General features: G+C 34.5%; 1 protein-coding gene across 4 annotated transcripts in view; it reads right to left on the reverse strand.

Moving 5' to 3' along the window:
• Positions 1 to 22,678, reverse strand: part of LOC106070215 (neuroglian-like) — a 70,550-nt gene that overhangs the window by 42,950 nt on the left and 4,922 nt on the right. For 2 of the 4 annotated variants that reach the window (XM_056015575.1, XM_056015578.1), the window contains exons 2-3: positions 6,262 to 6,365; positions 1,330 to 1,438 (exon numbers count right to left, since the gene is read on the reverse strand). In XM_056015575.1, the coding sequence (XP_055871550.1) occupies positions 1,330 to 1,438; positions 6,262 to 6,328 (176 nt within the window). In that variant the 5' untranslated portion in view covers positions 6,329 to 6,365. Of the gene's footprint in view, positions 1 to 1,329; positions 1,439 to 6,261; positions 6,366 to 6,704; positions 6,837 to 22,678 lie in introns of those variants that run through there. The other 2 variants (XM_056015577.1, XM_056015576.1) reach the window with 2 other exon arrangements.

Raw genomic sequence — 22,678 nt, forward strand, 5'->3', positions numbered from 1 at the left:
AGGAATTCAGAAGTAAGTTATGGGATGAAACTGCCACAGTGAAGTCACAGCTTACAGTAGACAGGAAGCAAAGATCAAGCCTTTAATGACCAGGTACAGGCAGTCAGAGACAAGCTGGACAAAGTTTAACGCATAAAAACAAATTCAGGATCGAGCAAAACAATAGGAAAGTCAAGCCATCTTATTTTTTAATGGTACAGTTTCGTGGACAGTCTAAAAAAGACAATTTGAAGTGGCTGCAAAAGTGAACATCTGGAGTACCAACGATGAAAAAGCAACTGGATTAATGCTAGCACTACGAGGAAAGGCCTCTGAATTGCTACAGATAGTTAACGACCAGCAAGATTACGAGGCCATTGTTAGAACAATGGAATTGTAATTTGGGGAGGAACACATGAAAAAGGTTTATAGAATTGAAGCCATTGAAGACTCTGCAGCAAAAACCAGGAGAAACGCTATAGGAATTGGTGGTAGATTAGAATAAGTTGACTTGTTTAAATACCTAGGGTCAAACATAAGTGATGGAGGATCAATTAAGAGATAAAAACCAGTTATGACTTGGCATCCACTGTCAATAGCAAACTATGAAAAAATCTATAAAAGTAACATCAACTTCCAAGAAAAATAAAGAATGTATTTTTGCTAGTTGTTTCTTACTCCTTTATGATTGTGATAAAGGAATTATGGTTGTGAGAGCCTTTGAGAAAAATGTTACAGAAAAATGCTGGGTATTGGATACCAGGAAAAGAAAACGAGTTTGTATTTTTAATTGCCTGTATTGTATTTTTTTACAACACTCTGGCTGGCTGGCAAAAACGAGGAACTCCTCAATACTCTGATGAGATAAAAGCTGAGATGTTGCAGTGATATTGTAAGGTATGACTTACAGTCAAAAGTTATCCTTTAAAGTACAGTGGAGGAAACAAGAAGAAAGGGTCAAGAAAAGCTAGCAGTACAATGTAAAGATCAGACTAGCCTCTTTCATAATATCCTACTAAGAACAGCTGCTGACCAGTACAAGTGGAGGGATTTGGTTACCCAAATATCACAGCACCTATATGACTAAAATAAAGTGATAGATGAGATGACATTGTTACTTTTAGACAGGACCTTTCAAAATGTATACCTTTTGCGTTAGAGGCTTCAGTAACAATATTTACTCAAAACTTTTCAAAGAAAACCAATTCGTGGGCGTCACTGATAAATGTTTGAGAAACACTGCACTAGCCTTTTCCTTGACTGGAAACAAATTCTACTATGGTCAAACAATTTACACACTTTTTGAAACCAAACAAGTTGAAATGTGTACAATAAGAAGTGACTACTTACGTTGGTTTTGGTATACCAGTAGCTTCACATTTGACAACAAAGTCAAGTTCACCCTTGTACAAAGTCACTGCTTCAATTGGATTGGTGATGTCTGGAGGGCTAAGTAACACTGGACAAAGAAATCAAATATATACAAAATATGTACTAAACACTTAACTCTTGTTCTATGCGTAATTAAATTAAGCAAGCAATGGTTTTAGCTGAATATATTCCTGTTAAAGCATTGAATATAATTAATACTAATATGAAATGTCTTGGAAGCAAGCTAGCCTGGAAAACCAGTGACTTAGCAGAATTTAGGTCATTGGTTAATATGCATGATTAAATGCATGACGCGTAAGAGGTAATCATCTTCTTTTTTGAAGTAATGTCTGTATTATATAAGATAAGATAATTATGATTGATATTACAAAATTTTTGGTCAAGTTAATATATATATAACATGTATTTTTTTAATTTCCAGGCAGAAAAATGTTCTAAATTATAAATAAAATTCCAAAAGCTATTAGGTAGTGGATGACTAAATTTCATTCAGCTCATGAAGAAAGCACACTAAAGAGAACACTAACATAAATTCCACTTTTTTAAAACTTTTTTTTTAAATATGTTTCTACAGGCAGTGTCATATATACATATTTTTTACATTAATTTACATTTTATGTAAAGAAGTGATTGATTTAAATTTTTTAAAAATGTATAACATTTTTAACAAAATGTATGTTCCTTTACCTTTGACAACTTGTTTTTGAGTGCATTGTCTGCTTATCAGATCTTGCTTTTCTAAGCTTGTTAAGTTACACTAAAGTTCTTATAAATAAAATCCAAACTACCAATAGTTTGTAAGTGGCCTATGACCTTTTAACTACATCCCTTTCTTATGATAAGTTATTGTAGACCTTATTGGTGGAAAAATCTCTCTCTCTCTTAAGCGATTGCAATGATGTGAATGAAAACCTGTCCATTGATCTAAAGACTACTGAAATATGAATGACCCAGATGTTGATTAGATGTTATAAATTACAGACTTATTTATCTTTCAAGTTTACCGTTTCTGTAGCAATTGTGGCTTAACAGGGTAGGGTCGCTAGCCCCACGTCAAACCCTCCTCCTCATATTCTACACTTAACCATTTAATGTTACTTCAACAAATCATGTTTTCCTGACTGATTCAGGTTCCATGCTCCATGCTATAATAGCACTAGGGAAGAAGAGCACTTAGTTGCATTCATCAAAGTATATATATTTATATGGAATAAAAAATTCAACTTTTTCTTTTTGTGTGTCTGAGTAATTTATAAACTTCTATATATTTTTAAATACTTTCATGCAATAAGCTTGCTCAGTGCGACTGGTCTAATCTCAATTATGGACCCAAGGGAAAGGAGGGGGTGGGGGGAAAAGGTTTCCATATTGCCACTAGACCCTCATCAAACACAATTCAGTTAAAGATGGGATCAATGCTTTTGCCACTCAGCAACACATGTTTTTGTATTCAATAGTTTTGGTGTTTAGTGTTTTAAGTAGTATTCCTACTTTACTTTTTAGTCTTCTGTTCTGGAGTGTCTCTAAATATAGTGGTTTTACTAATAAACCTGACGAATCCATTTTTTGTGTAATTCTAGTGCTATCTTGACTTGGAGGATCCCAAACAGAGGACAAATTGTAATATCATTTTAGCTTTTTCTTATATAATACAGACATTACTTCAAACAAGAATATGATTACGTCCTACGCGTCATGCATTCAATCATGCATATCAACCAATTACCTAAATTCTGCCAAGTCACTGTTTTTCCTCAGGCAACCCATTCCAGAAGGAGCATTTGTACAAATTTGTCCTAGCATATGGAACGAGGCTCGTGTGGAGTTTTTTTTATCTCCCATCGAGCGCCTCCCCAGGTGGTGGATATAGGAATGCCCTCCAGATATGGTGGGTACCGGAGAAATAAAATACCTGGGGTGGACAAAAATCAAACCTGCTGCCTTGCAGGAAGTGGAGGGATCCACAAAGGCTAGGGCACCTAACCCGAAAATAAAGGCAGCTATCCAGAGAGCTGAAAGGGGCAGCCCCCAGATGGTTATGCACAGGGCTAATAACTCTGTCATATAAAAAAATACTGTTACGAAAGCTAATACACACAAGAAAACCCGGACAGATCTCAACGGAAAACGACCTAGGCCTGGAAAAGGACAAGATTTTTGTTTTGCGACATGGAACGTGCTAAGCCTTTATAGAGCAGGTGCACTAGCCCAACTTACTGAAGTGTTAAAGAAATATAGGATACCACTTGTAGCCCTACAGGAAATCAGGTGGAAAGACTCAGACATTCTCAGAACCAAGGAGTATACTATATTTTATTGTGGTGGAAGCACTAACAACTTAGGTACAGGTTTTGCTGTTAAAAAGGAAATGGTAGGTAATGTCATTGGATTTAAACCTGGAAGTGATAGACTCGGCTCACTACGTTTGAAAGGAAAATTCATTTATCAATGTTCATGCCCCTACTGAAGATGCAGATGAAAACACAAAAGAAGCCTTCTATGATGGACTGGAAAGAATTTATGATGAAGCACCAAAGCATGACATCAAAATAGTACTAAGAGATTTCAATGCAAAAATTGGAAAGGAACCAGCATTCAGACCAATAATTGGCAAAGAAAGCTTACATGAAGAGACCAACAATAATGGCATAAGATTAGTTGATTTTGCATCAGGAAAAGGAATGTCTATCAGCAGCACAAAATTCCAACATAATATTCAGAAGGCTACCTGGATCTCACCTGATGGCAACACCCAGAATCAAATAGATCATATACTCATAGATAAGAGAGATGGATCAGACATACTAGATGTAAGAAGTTTCAGAGGAGCGAATGCTGACTCAGACCACCTACTAGTAAAAGCTAAACTTAGACAAAGAATAAGTACCATACACAATTACCAAAGAAAGAGAGCACAGCAATATGATAGTCAAAAAATCACAAAGGATCCACATGTTGCAGAAACTTATAGAATTGCACTCCAAACGCAACTAACAACACTAGAAAAGGACAGCGAAAATAACATAAATGAGCATTGGGAAATAATAAAGCATGCTATCAAAAGAACAGCAGAAGAGGTAGTTGAATTTAAACAAAAGAACATGAAAATGGGGTGGTATGATGATGAATGCAGACAAACTATAGAAGAGAAAAACAATGCTCGAATGATAATGCTTCAGAGAGAAACCAGAAACACTAGACAGCAATACAATGAAGCAAGAAGAAGGGCCACAAAAGTTGTGAGAAAGAAAAATGGGAATGGGAAACGTCCAAGATTATTCAAATTGAGGAACTAGCATTGGGGAGGGAGACATGAGAGGAATGTATATGAAAATTAAAGATGAAAACAACGGATTTCAAGCTAGATCCCACATGTGTGAGAACAAAGATGGTCAGCTTATTACAAAAAACAGCAGGGTAATTGAGAGATGGGCTGAATACTTTGAGGAGATCCTAAATACCACTGAAGATGGAGACAATGGAGAATATGAACTGCCACATGGGGAACCAGATCCCTTAGTGAACCCTCCAACACTCATTGAAACATCAGAAATAATTAGAACTATGAAAAATCACAAAGCACCAGGAGAGGACCAAATCACAGCAGAACTAATTAAATATGGAGGGAAAGACTTACATTCCCAAATACACAGACTAATATCAAGAATTTGGGAAGAAGTAATACCAACAGAATGGGAAACAGCTCTTATAACCCCAATACACAAAAAAGGATCCAAGCTAAAGTGCTGTAATTACAGAGGAATCTCTCTACTAAATGTGACTTATAAGATACTGTCTAGGCTTATAACTAAGAGGCTTGGAAAATATTGAGAAGAAATCTTAGGTGACTACCTATGTTGTTTCAGACCCAACAAATCCACAACCGATCACATCTTCACACTAAGATGTAAACTAGAAAAATGCCATGAATACAACATATCAATCCACCAACTCTTTATAGAGTATAAAATGGCTTATGACAGTATCAGAAGGAAATACCTATATGAGACTCTACAGGATTTTGGAATACCCAACAAGCTGACAAGACTTATACATATGACACTAAACAACTCAAAAAGCAAAGTCATAATACAAGGAGAACACTCACAGGAATTTAGGATTAAACGAGGATTAAGACTAGGAGACGCACTTTCCTGCATGCTTTTCAATTTGACACTGGAGAGAGTTATAAGAAATATACACATACACACGAGGCAAAAACCAAAAGGCAGGCGACCCAAAGGCAGACCCCGAATGCGATGGATTGATGATGTAGAGGCAGATCTGAAGCAGCTTGGGGTCAGGGCATGGAGAAGAAAGGCCCAGCAGAGATCTGAATGGAAGGATGTGCTAAAGCAGGCCAGAGCCCTCCATGGGCTGTAGCGCCACTGGGATGGATGGATGGATATGGAACGAGGAATGTGCCTTTCTCTTTGTGTCTCGGAGTATTTTATTAAATTTTGTTTTTGTATTTGAAGATTTGAAAAGTGTTTTATGTATTATTGCTACTTTACTTTTGAGTCTTCTATCCTGAAGGCTTTCTAAATTTAGTGATTTTACTAGTCAAAGGTGAATATTCGTTTGTTATGAATCTCACTTCTCTATTTTGTGTCTGTTCCAGTTTCTTAATGTTTTCTTGAGTTGAGGGGTCCCAAACAGAGGATGCATATTCTATTATTGGCCTAACCAAGGTTAAATACAGTTCTGAGAAAATTTTAGCTAAAACCAAATTCCATGTTCTACCCTGATAAGAGCATTATTTCTGTAAAATACTTTCCCATGGCACTTCCCCACCTTACAAAACATATTTTTAGAAATTGTACATAATATATTTTTATAGAACGGAAATTCTTCTAAGGACTATTTAAAGATAGAAGAAAATAAGATTACCATCTGTAATACAATGACTTGAGAAGAAAAAACTGCTGAGCAGCAGTAAGAACATCAGCTGTAACATGATCGTCTTGGGAGCTTAATTTCTGATCTAATCCTACCTGTAAAAATAATATTTTTTAAACAAACATTTTTTTTTAAGTTTAAGGCTAGCAAAGATAAGTAGAAAAATGCTGTTTACGCTAAGAACAGTTAATAATTATAGAATTTTTCGTTTCCTCTATTAATTATCACTTACAAGTTTGAGTCTGAATAACTGACTTATGATATTTAGGCAACTATTGAAGTTCAAATATAAAAAAGTAAAGAGGTTGAGATAGACAAAAATACTTCATGGTATTTTGGATTGATTTGTGAAACTTGTAATTTGTAATGTTAATGCTCAAGGTTTTATTTATTCTAAAAACACAGAAAACTTCAAACAATGTTTAGGGATATACCTTCCAAGATTCAATACACACAGTAAAACTTGACACACTTTGTCTGAAAACCACACATACATTATTATACTGACTATTGGAAGTCTCAGGTGGAGGGACACAACTGAGCCTAACACACAGTTAACTACAAACACATCTCCATATTAAACCCTGCAAATGTTATGGAACTACCCACACACTGTGTCAAAAGAACTACACAAACACAGCCACAGTTGTTAAACAACCTTTCAAAGCCATAAAAACAGGTATCAAGAGAGACCTATGTTCGTTTAGCACCACAAGCCTTGTCAGTAACTAGAAACTAGACTATAACTGTATTAAAGTATTTATCTTTCTTGTCAAGTTTCTTTCTGCTGATTTTTCCCTCTCAGACATATGTTTATAAAACCAACTGTCTGTGGGGAAAAAAAAACAGTGTGCTATTTTAACCTGCACATCTCTCACATGAATATGGTCTACTGACCCCAACAACATTGTGCTGAACTGTATAGATGTGTAGACCTAGATCAACAACAAGGCTGAAAGGCCATTAGAAAAAAAAATGTCAATAAAATCTACACTAGGAGAAATCTATTACCAGATTGGAGTCATTATTGTATTTTAGTACAGAAATGAGTCTATCCTAAGCCAATATTACCCCAGAACAATATCTAGAATCTATACAAGTTTTCACTCGCTCATTGGGATATTGCTTTCTAAATCGAATGACACTAAAAAAAAAAAATCTAGTAGCTCAAAATAGTCCCCCCCCCCAAAGAAACGAGAAATTGTGTGTGGTCTAGAAAAGATAAGATATTCAAAATTCGTTTTCTTGATATTGAAGAGCTTAGAAAGTTTAGGTGCAACTGTAGATATATAGATTTAGAGAGAGACAGAAAGAAAAAAAAATGGGGGGGGGGGGGGTCAAAATATTTGTGTACACTATAATGCCTCTATTGTTTCTTACAGATACTAAGATGTTATCAGTGACCACCAAATATTCAAAATATTTTTTTCGACGGTTTTAACTTGTTTTTAATGTATTTTTTAAAACTGCATAAGCTATCTAAATGTAAACTCCATAATAGCAATTTCCTTTTTGAGAATCACTGAAATCAACGCTGGCGAGAAGACAGGCAGAACAGGATTTTCCAGTATGTAGGCTACACACTATTTATAAGCAAATCAAAATAATAGATCTAGTCCGTCTACAGCTAAACTAGTACACAAGGATGACCCTACTTGTTACAGGAACGGCTTACAATAATCTTGGCCTCCTTCAGTCGTAGAACGACTTCATCGGAGGATACTTTTTCATGTGACTTTAAAGCCCTATTCTGGAGAGATTCCCGTCCACATAGAACGCAGGTAAAGGTGGCACTCGCTTTGGTGTTCGAAGAGCCAGACATTTTTCGTTTGGCACCCTTTTCTTCCAGAGCTTTTTTTTCTCTGTCAATAGCTTTCTTTGTCACCATTTCTCTACATGGTGTTATCTAGGGCTATGTCTTCCCTGTAAGAATGACAAAATAACTTGAGGCGCTTTACTTTTCAGCTATCTTTGAGCTTTAGGACCCATGTTCTAACAAATTATTAAGTGACCGTTCACAATGAGTGCGAATAAGACCATCAGGAGCTGCACTGGACATCCATATTTAGAACTCGCAACTTAATTTTAAAAAAGGTGGTCTAAGATAGTGTTTTTTTGCTGACAACTGAGGTGCTTACATAAAAAAGTTACCAGATTATAATGCTGTTACATTACAATACACGTTTAATTTCAACGTAGTGGTGTTTTTAATGAAATTATTCTATAACAAGAATAAACTTTAAAAAAAAAGCTTATACGAAGTGTAACTGTATCAATTAGCCCATCAATTAGCCATGCAATTAAATTTGTAATAGATCTAGAACAATAAATCTGTGCGATTAATAATATTTTTATCGATTGTTTTGGTTTAGCGCTATTTCATGCGTTTAGCTTTCTCAATACTGAAAACACTTTCTTGTTCATATTCCTCCATTTTCAACACGCAATCGCACCACTTCACATTTACACTAAGATGCGCACGTAACACTGTCTTTCATTGTAGTTATCAATGAACGTGTGAGTTTAAACCCAGTATTAATGTTTGAAAAGAATATTTTGAGTTAAATACTTCCTCTAATGTCTAACAATATTGAATCAAAACTTTTTTGAAGAAGATATTTTAACCCAGTAAAATGATATCATTAATGTTTGAAAAGAATATTTTAAGTTAAATACTTCCTCTAATGTCTAACAATATTGAATCAAAACTTTTTTGAAGAAGATATTTCAAAACTTCTGCGCTTACGTCATTCGTCTCAAATGGTCAGAATGGTCAAAATTTTCTGTAGTGCTTAACATCGTTAAGTTGACGACCTTTGTGTGACAATAACTAAAACGTTCAATGATGCCTTTTTTTTTATTAAATAGACTTAAATTTGAGTAACTTTTTTTTTTACTAGGATAAATATATTGCACTCAGAGTCCAAGAAAATATTTCAATATCGGAACTTCCCACTCCGTTATACGTAAACAGTGACATGTGCTCTTCTTACTACGGGACAAAAAAAAATGGTTTGTACACGACAGAGAAAGAATTGATGAAGTTCAGAACGCAAGAAAACGCTTGGCGGAGCTAACGGCGCTTACCCAGACTACCCGCTGGATTGAGAGGTAACCTGCCGCCTCTCTTTTCGGCTATACAAAACACTTTGAATTTATCTACAAAGCACTGTTTCTGAAGCCGCCAACGGTAAAAGCTTGAGAAAAGCTAATAGGCGCTTTGGAAGCTTTAAGTGCTCCTCCAGACCACTGGCGGATCCGGGGGGGGGGGGGAGGCGGACGAACTTTAGTATAGGATTCACACAATTTGTATACGAATTTATTACTTATGTTAAAAATATATACAAATTATTTATATTTCAACCTATTTTTAGATTGATTCGCCCCCCCCCTCTAGTATGTTGGCCGATTTGGTGGGGTCGGGAGGGGTCAATGGTATCAATCCCGCCCCCCCCCTACACTTTCGAGTGGGGGGGGCGGTCCGATTTGTTTGTAGAAATCACAGCTTGCTAACAAAATCAATTAAATATCTATATTATTAAAACTTGTTATTGATATTTTAACCGATCTTTATGTCGTTCCCTGTTTGCCGATTGGTGTGTGGGGGGGGGGCGAATACCTCTACTGCCCTTCCCACCTAAACCTTTGAGTGGGGGGGGGCGGTCCGTTTTTATGGAGAAATCATAGTTTGTGAACAAAATTAGTTGAATATCTATATAATATAAACTACGTATTGATATGTGACCCATTGTATATTATGTCGTACCATACTCTAATCTCAAATTGTATCATTAGTAAATTTAAATGAAAAAGGGTTGTACCAGTTGGGAGGGGCGATACATGCAATCACATTACCCCCATCGGAAAAATCAATACTTTTTCTTTTTGTATTATAGTTAAGAAATTACAAAATTAAAAAAAATCTGTCACTAATATAATTTATATACACTATAAATTAAATTCTTATATCGAGTCGCCCCACCCCTATTCTTTAATGCCAAATGCAATATTTAGCAGAAATTATTAAAGAAGCGAAGATTAATCGTTTTCACTCTACCGCTCCTCCCATTTCCAGACAGAGTTTATTAATATAATTTCACATGAATTGATTATAATTATTTTAAGAAAGACTTTCCATTGGAAAAGTTATAATTCAAACGAAATTTTTCAGTATAAAAGTCATGATTGAGATGAGTTCTAAACTCAAATAATGTTTTCATAGTCGCCTTTTCCCAACCTTTACTCAATCTGATATTTTTCTAGTTAAATAAATTTGGGACTATAACTCACAATTTATACTTCAATTTTCTTAAATACTATTTATCGAATAATTTTTTTTTTCGGCGGCGATCCTCAAAGCAAAAAGCTAAATATGTGGGGTATCCTATCTTTTCAAGAAACAAATCAGTTTTATTTGCAATGTATTATGGGCCTATAAATTTATATTAGAATATTTTTCAAGTACAACATTATTCGAAAGGTCCTTTTTTAATAGTATGAATAATAAGCTTTAGGTCAGGAGAATACGTTTCTGCAGTGAAGAATGCAAGAAAACGCTTTTGGCGTAGGGGCATCGCCCCGAAGTCCTTTGATGAAAATGAGCTGTAGGTGTCAGGAGAATGCGTTTCTGCAGTGAAGAATGCAAGAAAACCTTTTTTTGCGTCGGGGCTTCGCCCCGAAGTCCATTGATGAATAATGAGCTGTTGATGTCAGGAGAATGCGTTTCTGCAGTGAAGAATGCAAGAAAACGCTTTTGGCGTCGGGGCTTCGCCCCGAATTCCATTGATGAATAATGAGGTGTGCTTGTCAGGAGAATACCTTTCTACAGTGAAAAAAGCAAGAAAACACTTTTGTCGTCGGGGCCTTATAGCTCTGGCCCAGTTGTTTTGTTTTTCGCCGAAGGTTGAGAAATGATATATATATATATATGTGCGCGCGCGCGCTGTACGCACGTTTATGCATAGGGTTAGGGTTTACTGGGCGTTAGGGTTAGGGTTTGGAAAAAAATCGCCCCCCCCCACTCCAAAGTTCTGGATCCGCTAGTGCTCCAGACCAACTGCTGACTAAGGAGGCAGCAAACGAAGATTTTCTGGTTTAAATGGTAGTCGAAGTTTGAACGACATATCATAATGTTATACTGTTTCTGTCTAACAATGGAAACATCTATACGTGATGTTCAGTCTGTTTCTAGTTTTAAAACCCTGGATAGTAAAATATGTAATAACTATTGAATACATGTTATAAAAATTGTGATTTTATAATAGAATAGACACTCATTTATGTAAAAATCAATGAAAGTTGGTAATTAGCTCACTGTATTGGTTCAACAAAAACAAACTAACGATACCTGGAAATGTTTATTGGAAAAGGTTTAGAGAAAGTTGATTGGTGATCCCGACCCTAGTGACGCCACTGCCGTAGTTTACGTTTGATGTTTTCGGTTTCTAACTTTATATAAGGATATATCTATATAAAGCAGTATCTTTTTTTTTTCTTTGGGGGAATTACTTGTTCATTTCTTTATCTTTTTGTCTATCAGTAATAACGATTTTGTTTCTGGTCCAGATCAATTGCAATCTAAAACATCTGACATTTTAAAGTAACCGATACTGTGACCTACTTCTACCTCTTTCCAGAAACCGGGGTCAGGTCAAAGAAGCCGCAGAAAAACACATGTTGAATTATAGTCATCCACTCAGGGAAAGAGGTCAGGAAAAAAATCTCGTACGTCAGTTTCTAGAAGGTCATAGTTAATAAAATATTCAGAAGTTTCTAGGATTCTGGAAAATACTTTTTAAACAAAGTATAAATTGAGGGAAAGCAAGTTAGTCGGGGTGCTTGCATAGTAACTGTCTTGGGGCTGTGATGAGTTGCGTGTCCCACAAGTTGAAGTTAAAGTTGTATCATTAAGTTGTTTTAGTAATAAGTTATCAGTTAAGTTGTATTAGTAGAAAGTTGAATATTATCAAGATAATTTAGTCAAGTTGTTATTGAACTGAAAATCTATCCGGCAAGATGATTATGTTTGTGCCATTAAGATATATGAAATGTATTGAAAAAATAATAACAATATATCGTCAATAAAAATTTAACAATAAAGAAACTGAAATCATCACAGATACCATTCTTTAGATGTAAGTTGGTGGCGTTGAATGAATGAATGATTATAAGAAATGTATAAAGTAAGAAAAAGTGCATAATTATGTAAATTAAAACCTCTGAAAAACGCTAAGACGTTGGCACTGGTTGATAGTGAGGACAACAACAAAACAAAAAAAAAAAAAACATTTTTGAGACGATTTATAAGATCATTTTCAATTAGCATTTTTAAAAAGAACAAAGTTAGTTCTGAAACCAATTTTTTTCTCCTAATGGTTAACAAACTTCCTTCCAGCAATACTATCGAGAACAAGATGGAAATAGAGACGAGAAGCATTTTTGTCACAAACAGATACCATTAATTTGGAAGCTATGATTACTTCCGAATGATACATCAATTTGTAATAATACGTTCTTTACACACACACACACACATAATTGATCCACTTCTAACAGCCTCCATCACATTACTTTTTCCGTTTTACGATGAAAGACCTGTGCCCGGTTCACATGGGCGGGTATCAATTAACCCGAGATGTAATGCCGTCGTCAGAATTGCAGTTTTGTTATTTATAACAATTTGTCACGTCAAATGCATAGACCGGCCATTGTTGTTACAGTTGTGCCTAACTCTATTAAAAGATTGTCAAGGCTTGCTCACAATTGGTTCTCAATCCAAATTTAGTTTTTGTTCACATACATCATTCATTTTACTTCGTTCGTTGAAAATTTGTTTAAAAAAAGAATGTCAGAGTTCAAGTCCTCTTATTTCATAATAATAATGATAATCTTTTTTATTCTTTTTTATTCGTGCATTATATCTTACCAAAAAAAATCAACAAAACATTTTTATCAATAATAAACTTTCACTCGTAAATATTTCTCATTGTCCACGTACAGCTTCAACTTTGAAAACAAACTGTTCAATCTTACTACCAGTTAGGAAATAAAAAGTAAAAGTAACTTTTTCTTAAAAGGATTTACTTTCAAATCTCAAATCATTTGCATAACTCGTATTTGTTCTTGCCTACGTCTATATAACTTTGATAATTAATATTTAAAACGGGGCGGGTGTTAATGTATCTGCTTATGTGCAAAATAATGATGCATTGTTACGGTTGTGTTATTTTTGTTACGTTAACTGCATTGACCCTATTAGACGGTTTCTTATTTTGTTTTTTAAGAGGGAAACGATCCATCTCGTGACCAATGTAAAGACTAACTCAGTTTATACGAGCCAAGGTTACTGGGCTCCAAACAAACACACCAACTTAGTTTAAAATAGCCTACTGCGAGCCAAGGTTACTGGGCTCCAAACAAACACACCAACTTAGTTTAAAATAGCCTACAGCGAGCCAAGGTTACTGGGCTCCAAACAAACACACCAACTTAGTTTAAAATAGCCTACAGCGAGCCAAGGTTACTGGGCTCCAAACAAACACACCAACTTAGTTTAAAATAGCCTACTGCGAGCCAAGGTTACTGGGCTCCAAACAAACACACCAACTTAGTTTAAAATAGCCTACAGCGAGCCAAGATTACTGGGCTCCAAACAAACACACCAACTTAGTTTAAAATAGCCTACTGCGAGCCAAGGGTACTGGGCTCCAAACAAACACACCAACTTAGTTTAAAATAGCCTACTGCGAGCCAAGGGTACTGGGCTCCAAACAAACACACCAACGTAGTTTAAAATAGCCTACTGCGAGCCAAGGGTACTGGGCTCCAAACAAACACACCAACTTAGTTTAAAATAGCCTACTGAGAGCCAAGGTTACTGGGCTCCAAACAAACACAACAACGTAGTTTAAAATAGCCTACTGCGAGCAAGGTTACTGGGCTCCAAACAAACACCGCATCTCTCGGGGTGCACCCCTTGGGACACAAAAGTTTGCTGTTTCTGACAAGAGCTGTGAGCTCAGCGGGGAGTATCACGCTCTTTCGTACACTCGTGCATGAGGACAAGTACTGCTGATTACTTTTCTCTGACATCCACGTAACCGAACGAGGTAAAGTAATTAGCCCTAACCCCCCCCCCATCACATGTTCATTAAAAATTTAGCAGCGTCATTCAATCATAGATAAGGATACTAACACTAAACTTAACATTTTCATTCCAATTAATGTCATTAAACAAGAAAACTATTAAAAAAAAATAGAATTTAAAAAATTATCCTTTCAACAACTTAAAGAGAGTTTATTTTTATGCTAATATGGCGTCGCGCAGTCAAAACTGGCACACAAAATGCAGAGGACAAGAGAACACTGTTGGCACAAAAAAAGCGTCAGAGAAAAAAAAAAGCAAGGCCAATGACATTACACTAATATATAATGCATGAAGTGAGGCGTATGTATGTCTGTATGTTTAATGTTCCTTCCTCAATAGACCTCATTCACCAATCGTAAACATACAACATTTAGCCACGTGATAATATTGATAAAACAATGAAAATTACGTATCACGTGACAGCCATTATGGATTGCGTAATTTGTATAGAAGATATAAATAACCACGTGGCAAAATCTTTACGATTGGTGAATGAGGTCCACTGAAGGCTCTAAAAATAAAAGAAAAACTAAATTATTCTCTATTTTAAAAAAAAACTTTATACAAATCGGGTAAATCCGATTTTACAGCATTTTATTTTCACTCTAATTTTTATAACGAAATCTAAAAAAAAATGGGAATGGAAAATCGCTGTTAGACGTAGATCGAAATCCAATCCTTTTTTTTTTTTTTTTACCTTTACCTATCCCTAAGTCTGTTGGACCGTTGGGGCACCAAGCAAGATTTGTCGACCGTCTTTCTCCATTCCTCCCCGTCTTTTGCCGTGTTTAAAACCTCTATCAATGGTAGACCTATCCATTCTTATATATATATATATATATATATATATATATATATATATATATATATATATATATATATATATATATATATATATATATATATGTGTGTGTGTGTGCGCGTGCGTGCATGTAGGTCCTATACATTGAAGAGTTTAATCATAAATGAATCTTTTTTTAAATCTAACATTCATTAGTTATTAAAATGAAGAAAAAAATCGCTCTACAAGTTGTGTAAAGGATGTATAGTCTTTTTTTTTTAAGTATTTTCTTTTCTTGTTATATTCTAAGTGTCACCAAGTCTTCTTATGGGAAAGCGTCTATTATATTAAAAAAATCATTTGACATTTTTAGCGGACCCCGAAAGGGGAAAAGACGCTATTAGTTTTGTGCGAAATGTCTGTCCGTCCGTCCCGTTTAGATCTCGTAAACTACAAAAGATATTGAAAATCCGACATCACAATATTTTACACCATTCAAAGTTCTGATGCAACGGCTACTTTTTTTTTCTGAAAGCGAAAAATCTAATTTTTAAAATCAGTTATGCAAGCAGTTTTTTAAAGAGAAAAAACTAATTAGTATGCATTATAAGTTAGACCTAATTTGAAATGAATAGTGGTCTTATAAACTTCATTTTTCTGAAAAAAAATTTTATTGCGGAAATTATGATTTTTTTTTTTTTTTTTGAGGATTCGAATAAGAGATTGAGCCTTTTCAAAACAATTAGATCAATTATAAGACATCAGTTATGCCAGGGAAGGCGGCTGAGCGGTAAAGCGCTTGGCTTCCGAACCGGGAGTCCCGGGTTCGAATCCTGGTGAAGACTGGGATTTTCAACTTTGGAATATTTGGGCGCCTCTGAGTCCACTCAGCTCTAATGGGTACATGACATTAGTTGGGGAAAGTATAGGCGGTTGGTTGTTGTGCTGGCTACATGACACCCTCGCTAACCGTAGGCCACAAAAACAGATGAACTTTACATCATCTGCCCCATAGACCACAAGGTCTAAAAGGGGAACTAGTTAGGCCAGGTTCACATCTATATTTACATTCACTTACACCTATCCTTTGATCTGCGGGACCGCTGGGGCACTACACAAGATCTGTTAACCTTCTTTTCCATTCTTATCTCTCATTTGTCTTTGATATAATTTCATTTGGATGAAAATATTGAAGCCTGTCTGGGTGGACCTCTTCGGGGGCCGATTTTGAGTTTGTGTTTCCACACAAACTGTCTTTTGTAACCTTGTTTTATATTTAAAATGAAGATATCAATCTGATTTGTAACAACTTTCTATGTGCGCTTGAGAATTACACCCATTGTCGTGTTTGTGAAGGAATTGTAGTTTGGTCAAGGAAAAAAAAAGATTTATGGCTGCAGATAAAGAGTTTTTATTTTTCGGGAAAAAAGGGGGCGGGGGAGGGTGAAGTGTTGCGATAGTATCCTCCAGAACTAACATTAAGATTTATACAGTTTAGCTTAGAGGAAGAGGGTATCGTCTATCGGCAGGCCATTTACTGGAAATGTTTTAGCTATGAGTACATGTCTAAGTGACTTAAGCTTTCTTATCTTAGCGCGTATGTAATTGAGTGTATTATAAAACGCGTTCTATGCAGTGTCATCCATGACGAGGCGGAGAGAGGCCTACTCCATCTAGAAGAAGACAAAATCACGTACATGTTAAAAGAATGCCCTGAGAAACGTTTGGTAGCTTATTCAGCTCGGCCAAACTTTTCATTGATGAGAAAACAATCTTCTCCCCAAATCTCTCACATTAGTATAAAACTGCCTTCATTTCAACAACCCCGTTTTGGCCAGTGTATTCTAGTATGCCTGTATGTTAAGTTTATTTGAAACGGCACGCTTTAAAACGCCCTGCCAAACACACTCACTTCAGACCTGTGAATATCATTTCTCTACCCCAACCTTTTCACCCCGCCCCCTTAGAAAATACTTTTTACCCCTGAATTCGATAATATCCGAGTATTCATTTAGTTTAATTTTACATCCATCAAATAAAAGTAAAACATTTTAAAACAAAGCATACACTTCTTTGAATCACTCGTTGCATCCTAGCCATAGACTATATATATATATATATACAGGACTGCCAACACTAAGGGTAACTAAGCATAAGTTTCGTTCAACTCCAAAATGTGAGACGAGGTACTTCCGGAATAAACTTATTTTATGACATTCACGATGTTTGAATGATAATGCCAGCTTGGATAATATATATTTTTTCCCTTTTCATCACATTGGACAATTTCTTTTTACATTGTATACTATTAATATGAGTTAAATAAGCGATTAATGAAAGAATCAATACAGTTTTGAGAGTGTCATTTATTACTTAGGTAGCCTATAGGCCTATAATGGGTGATAGAAGTTAAGTCTGTGAGTGAGTCAGTCTAAAAAAAAAATAACAATAGTGGAGTCCCTGAGCCTACACACTGACATCTTTGCCAACTTTTATTTACATCTAGATTCTATACCTATTTTTTAAAACTTATTTGTAGTTTTTTTTTTTAAGATAGCATGCAGTATGCATTATATATTGTTGTAACTCTAGGGTAGGCACTCAACAAAAGACAGGTCGACAACAGTAAACGATGTATTTATTTATTATAACTAGTATAAGCATCAACAAATAGTAATAGTTACTAGTTAGACTTGGACGTCTGCTATAAAGTCACAGGGAGTAATATGTCTAAAGTTCTAAGAGTCCTACTTCATACCAGAACACAGAACAGACCACCGACACACTTCCCAGTGTCGCTCCAGGTCTCCCACAGTTTCCTAGTATCACACAGGACAGCATTACAACAATATATATATATATATATATATATATATATATATATATATATATATATATATATATATATATATATATATATATTAATGGAGAATGAAGCCATTAAAAATTACAAGCAATCGTGTATTTATGACTAATTGAAAAATAAGCATAAAACTTTCAGCTCTGCAAGTTATTAATTTTTTAAACTAATTAAATCCTAAATAACATCCAATTATTCTAAAAGCCCCCCCCCCCCCAAAAAAAAAAATTGAAAATTGATTGTTCCAAATTTTTCTTCACCTAATAGAATTCTAGAATCATTGTTCCTACTTCAATAAAAATTAATTGTACACGCACTCAGCACCAGACTGTTCAGACTCCCATGACTTTTAGCCTGCTCACAACAGTCCTTCTTGTCTAAATATGTCTTTCACTAGTTGTGTTCAGTAGTGCTCAGATGCGCACCATAAGTGTAGCGCGGGAGCGTGGTTACAACAATATATATATATATATATATATATATATATATATATATATATATATATATATATATATATATATATATATATATATATATATATATATATATATATATATATATATATATATATATATATATATATATATATATATATATATATATATATATATATATATATTAATGGAGAATGAAGCCATTAAAAATTACAAGCAATCGTGTATTTATGACTAATTGAAAAATATGAATAAAACTTTCAGCTCTGCAAGTTATTAACTTTTTAATTTTTTAAACTAATTAAATCCTAAATAACATCCAATTATTCTAAAAGCCCCCCCCCCCCCCCCAAAATATATTGTTCCAAATTTTTCTTCACCTAATAGAATTCTAGAATCATTGTTCCTACTTCAATAAAAATTAATTGTACACGTAGTAAACATGTAAACTTTGACCCAGACTTAGTGACTTATGGCTAGTATAAACTATATCTACATTCACACTACTATAATTTGTTTTTGAACAAAAGTGCTTAATGGGTTTTTAATTAAATATATAAACTAGTTAGAACATTATCTATGTAAATGCTCTTTTTTAAAGTTGGTAAATCAGATTTTGTTTTTATAAAAATCTGGCTATGTCTATCGCACTGTTACCAAAATTATGACTAAGAAATATTTTGAACGTAGTGTTTATCAATAGTGATGGTTTCTTTTTATTGTAAACATAGACATAAATAAATATGTCTATGATTGTAAACTAATTCACCGGAAGTCATTCTTCTAACACTACACTGCAACCAAGGACGCCTCGGTGTACGGGACTTATTTAATTGAATAATATAGGCGTGGTGCGCACAGTTGGCAGTCCTGTATATATATAATCTATGATCCTAGCACACTTTTTTTTGTAAATTTTACTGAGAACTAAATGAAGTGGCACAGTTTGAAAGAAGAAACATCACTACATGTATTTAGTCCTCTCTTGACACTTTTTTTTTAATTTTGTCAGTCACAGATCTAGAGAAGCACCTTACTTAGAATTACTCATCTCAACAAACAGTATTATATACCCCCTAATTGTAGTCATTTAGATCTAGAGGAGAATTACATTTAAGCTCTAGATCTGTGTAGAAAAAAAATAATTAAAACGCTGAAGGAAATACAACTGTGTACTTTAGACATTTAAATGTAGGCTAGAAAAAAAAATTTGGTCAAACTCGAGAATAAAAAAATCCTTTTTGGTTAATTAAACCGCTGCGATTTAAATCTGTGAAAATGGCTTAATTCTTCTATGCACACGAAAATAACAGGTTACATTTTTTCGTATTTTCCACTCAAGTTTGAGAAAACTTAGTGATTATCAGTCAGTCAACGGGGTCTAGAATCAATGTATATGTTCAAAATTAACCGATGCTGTGAGTTGTTCCCCTTGCTACTTTTGTAAAGAAGGAGAACGAAATTTGTAAATAAATTCTTGTGAGTCAAGTTGAATGTTAAACATACCCAAAATATTGGGGAAATATGTCAAGTAACAGACGCCAGTGCGATGATTTAGAAATTCCCATGTACTAAAAATATAAACTTGGATTACACATGAATTTCCCATCATTTGGATAACTTCAAATCGTTAGTGACTTGTTTCAGGAAAAATATCGATCGTTTATACTACTCACTGGAAATTCCAAAATAAATTAAATTGGCTGGAGAAAGTCAACGTGCTAAGTTTAAGTTTTGTCTTAAAGGGACGTGGGTACCTTACGATCCTGGGTAGCTTACGAAACACACACATTTTATAACTATTTCGTCTGTGTTTTATGTACAAGTTAACGTCATGTAACGTATCAAGACAAAAAAAAATGTGTTGATTTAGCTACGCAAAGTATCATAATTATGTTAACTTTTTTAATTTACACATGCATACTATTATACACACACAATGATAAGAATATACTATTATCAGAAACTTAAAATCATCGTAAAAGAGGGGGCCTTAGGGATTGGGGCAATCACGACAGGCCTCGCGCCCTAACGAGGCACCGAGATTAATAAGAATCTTTTGTCACCGTGGCCCTGATATGACACTCTCCCAAGCCCCCGTGTCTCTGATCTTAATTGCATTCTGTTCAATTAGCTGTCTTGTAACAGAAAAAACAGATTATGTTTTTTTTTTAATCAGTTTAAAAACAAAATGAGAGCATCAAGCATTCTTTAACATGTTGCTGAAAGTGTGCTTACAGCTAATAACATGGTGAATGTGTGCTTACAGCTACATGACATGGTGAAGCTGTGCTTACAGCTACATGACATGGTGAAGCTGTGCTTATAACTTATCTATCGGTTAAACTTTCATTGCTGACGTAAGAATACTAAAACCTTTTTTAAAAAGTATTCATTAGCAACGAAACGGAGAAATGACATGCTATTGAATAGTGTACTGACTTCTTACCACATCGTTGAACTAAACATTGTAATTATTAGACGAAAATGAAACTCGTTCTAAAGGATATAGTAAAAACACTCAAGTGGGAAATTTAAAAGGGGAAAAAACTAAGTGGAGCGATAAGGAAATACTGTTAAGCTGCCTGATCACGATTTTACCATAATTATTCCAGGTTTTGTTTCAAACGAAAAATTCACTTATTTATACGGTAGTTAGTGAATCATCTGCAAATTCTAAAAACTGATAAAATCGAATATTCAGACTAGATCTAGTTAACCGAATTCCGTTAGGTAATAGTTAAATATATATGTATGTATAGTTATATAAACAAAGAATAGTTTTCCATATCCTACACCTTATATGGTATTGAACAGAAAGAAAACTTTCGTTACTGGTCTAATGAGCATGTTTTATTTGTTATAATTTACTTTAGCCCCACCCACCCCCAATGGTATTTTGGATCCAAATGAAAAAGAAAAAAAAAAGAAAATTCGATTAATTTTTTTTCAGTCATATAAAAGTCATGGAATGAAAGTACATGTTACTAAACAAAAATGCTTCATTTATAAAATTAAGACATTTAAAAGAAAAGGTGTTAGGTGAAGTGGTGCCTTGTTTCATGGTAAGTTACCCAGTCAGGTTCAAAGAAACCCTAGAGAAGTTAATATAACTATTGAAAGGGGCAGCTGAGAAGTATGACTTATAAAAGAGTTACCACAATGAGACTCCTGGCATTTCAAGTGAAATAGTGTTATAACTAAAAACACTTTTTAAAAAAGTGAAAATATTGTTATAATTAAATACACGTTTTAAAAAAACTATTAGAAACATGAAATGGGATTTCCGTATTTAAACTTTTGCTTACTCATAGCATGCAAACTGAACTTCTATTAGGGCGCGAGGCCTGTCGTGATTGCCCCACTCCCTAAGGCCTCCTCTTTTACGATGATTTTAAGTTTCTGATAATAGTATATTCTTATCATTGTGTGTGTATAATAGTATGCATGTGTAAATTTTAAAAAGTTAACATAATTATGATACTTTGCGTACCTAAATCAACACATTTTTTTTGTCTTGATACGTTACATGACGTTAACTTAAGGTTTGTTGGTGATTACTACATAAAATAAAGTTAGAACTAGATTTACATGTGCTAGATTTAAATGAAAACTTGAAAATTAGATTTAAGCCAGTGAAGCATTTATTTACTTTTTTCATTTAGCTTTTTTTTTATCTCTATTTTAATTTATAACAAATCCACACAAACTGTTTTATAGTGTAACTAAAATCAGTTCCATGACAATTCTTTCACTGATATTTTGTTCACCTGACTATTCGTTCATTCGACATATCACTCACAGACAACTTGTTCACCGACAATTGGTTCACGACTAATTGTTCACATGACAATTCATTCACTTGATAGTAACATATTGTTAATAGGCCTATTTTATATGAGTGTTTCTCCGGTACTGGTATCAAAAAGTGTCACATTAGGTCAAAAATTAAAATGGACGGACCTTTTTGGTTTAATTTTAAGTGTATTCATTTCTTCACCCATTGTACTTTAAGAATTTATCAATAGAAAATGAATTGGAATACATACATTTCCTCAGCAGTGCTGGCAAATGGGGTACCCACTATTGCATTTCAGGTGCATCACCGGGACACCATTGATGATTAAAGTACAACTAACTGTTAATTTGTTTGCTTTCTTAGCATAAATTTGAATGTTTCTATTGTA

Source organism: Biomphalaria glabrata, chromosome 17, assembly GCF_947242115.1.
Source record: "Biomphalaria glabrata chromosome 17, xgBioGlab47.1, whole genome shotgun sequence".
NCBI lineage: Eukaryota > Metazoa > Mollusca > Gastropoda > Planorbidae > Biomphalaria > Biomphalaria glabrata.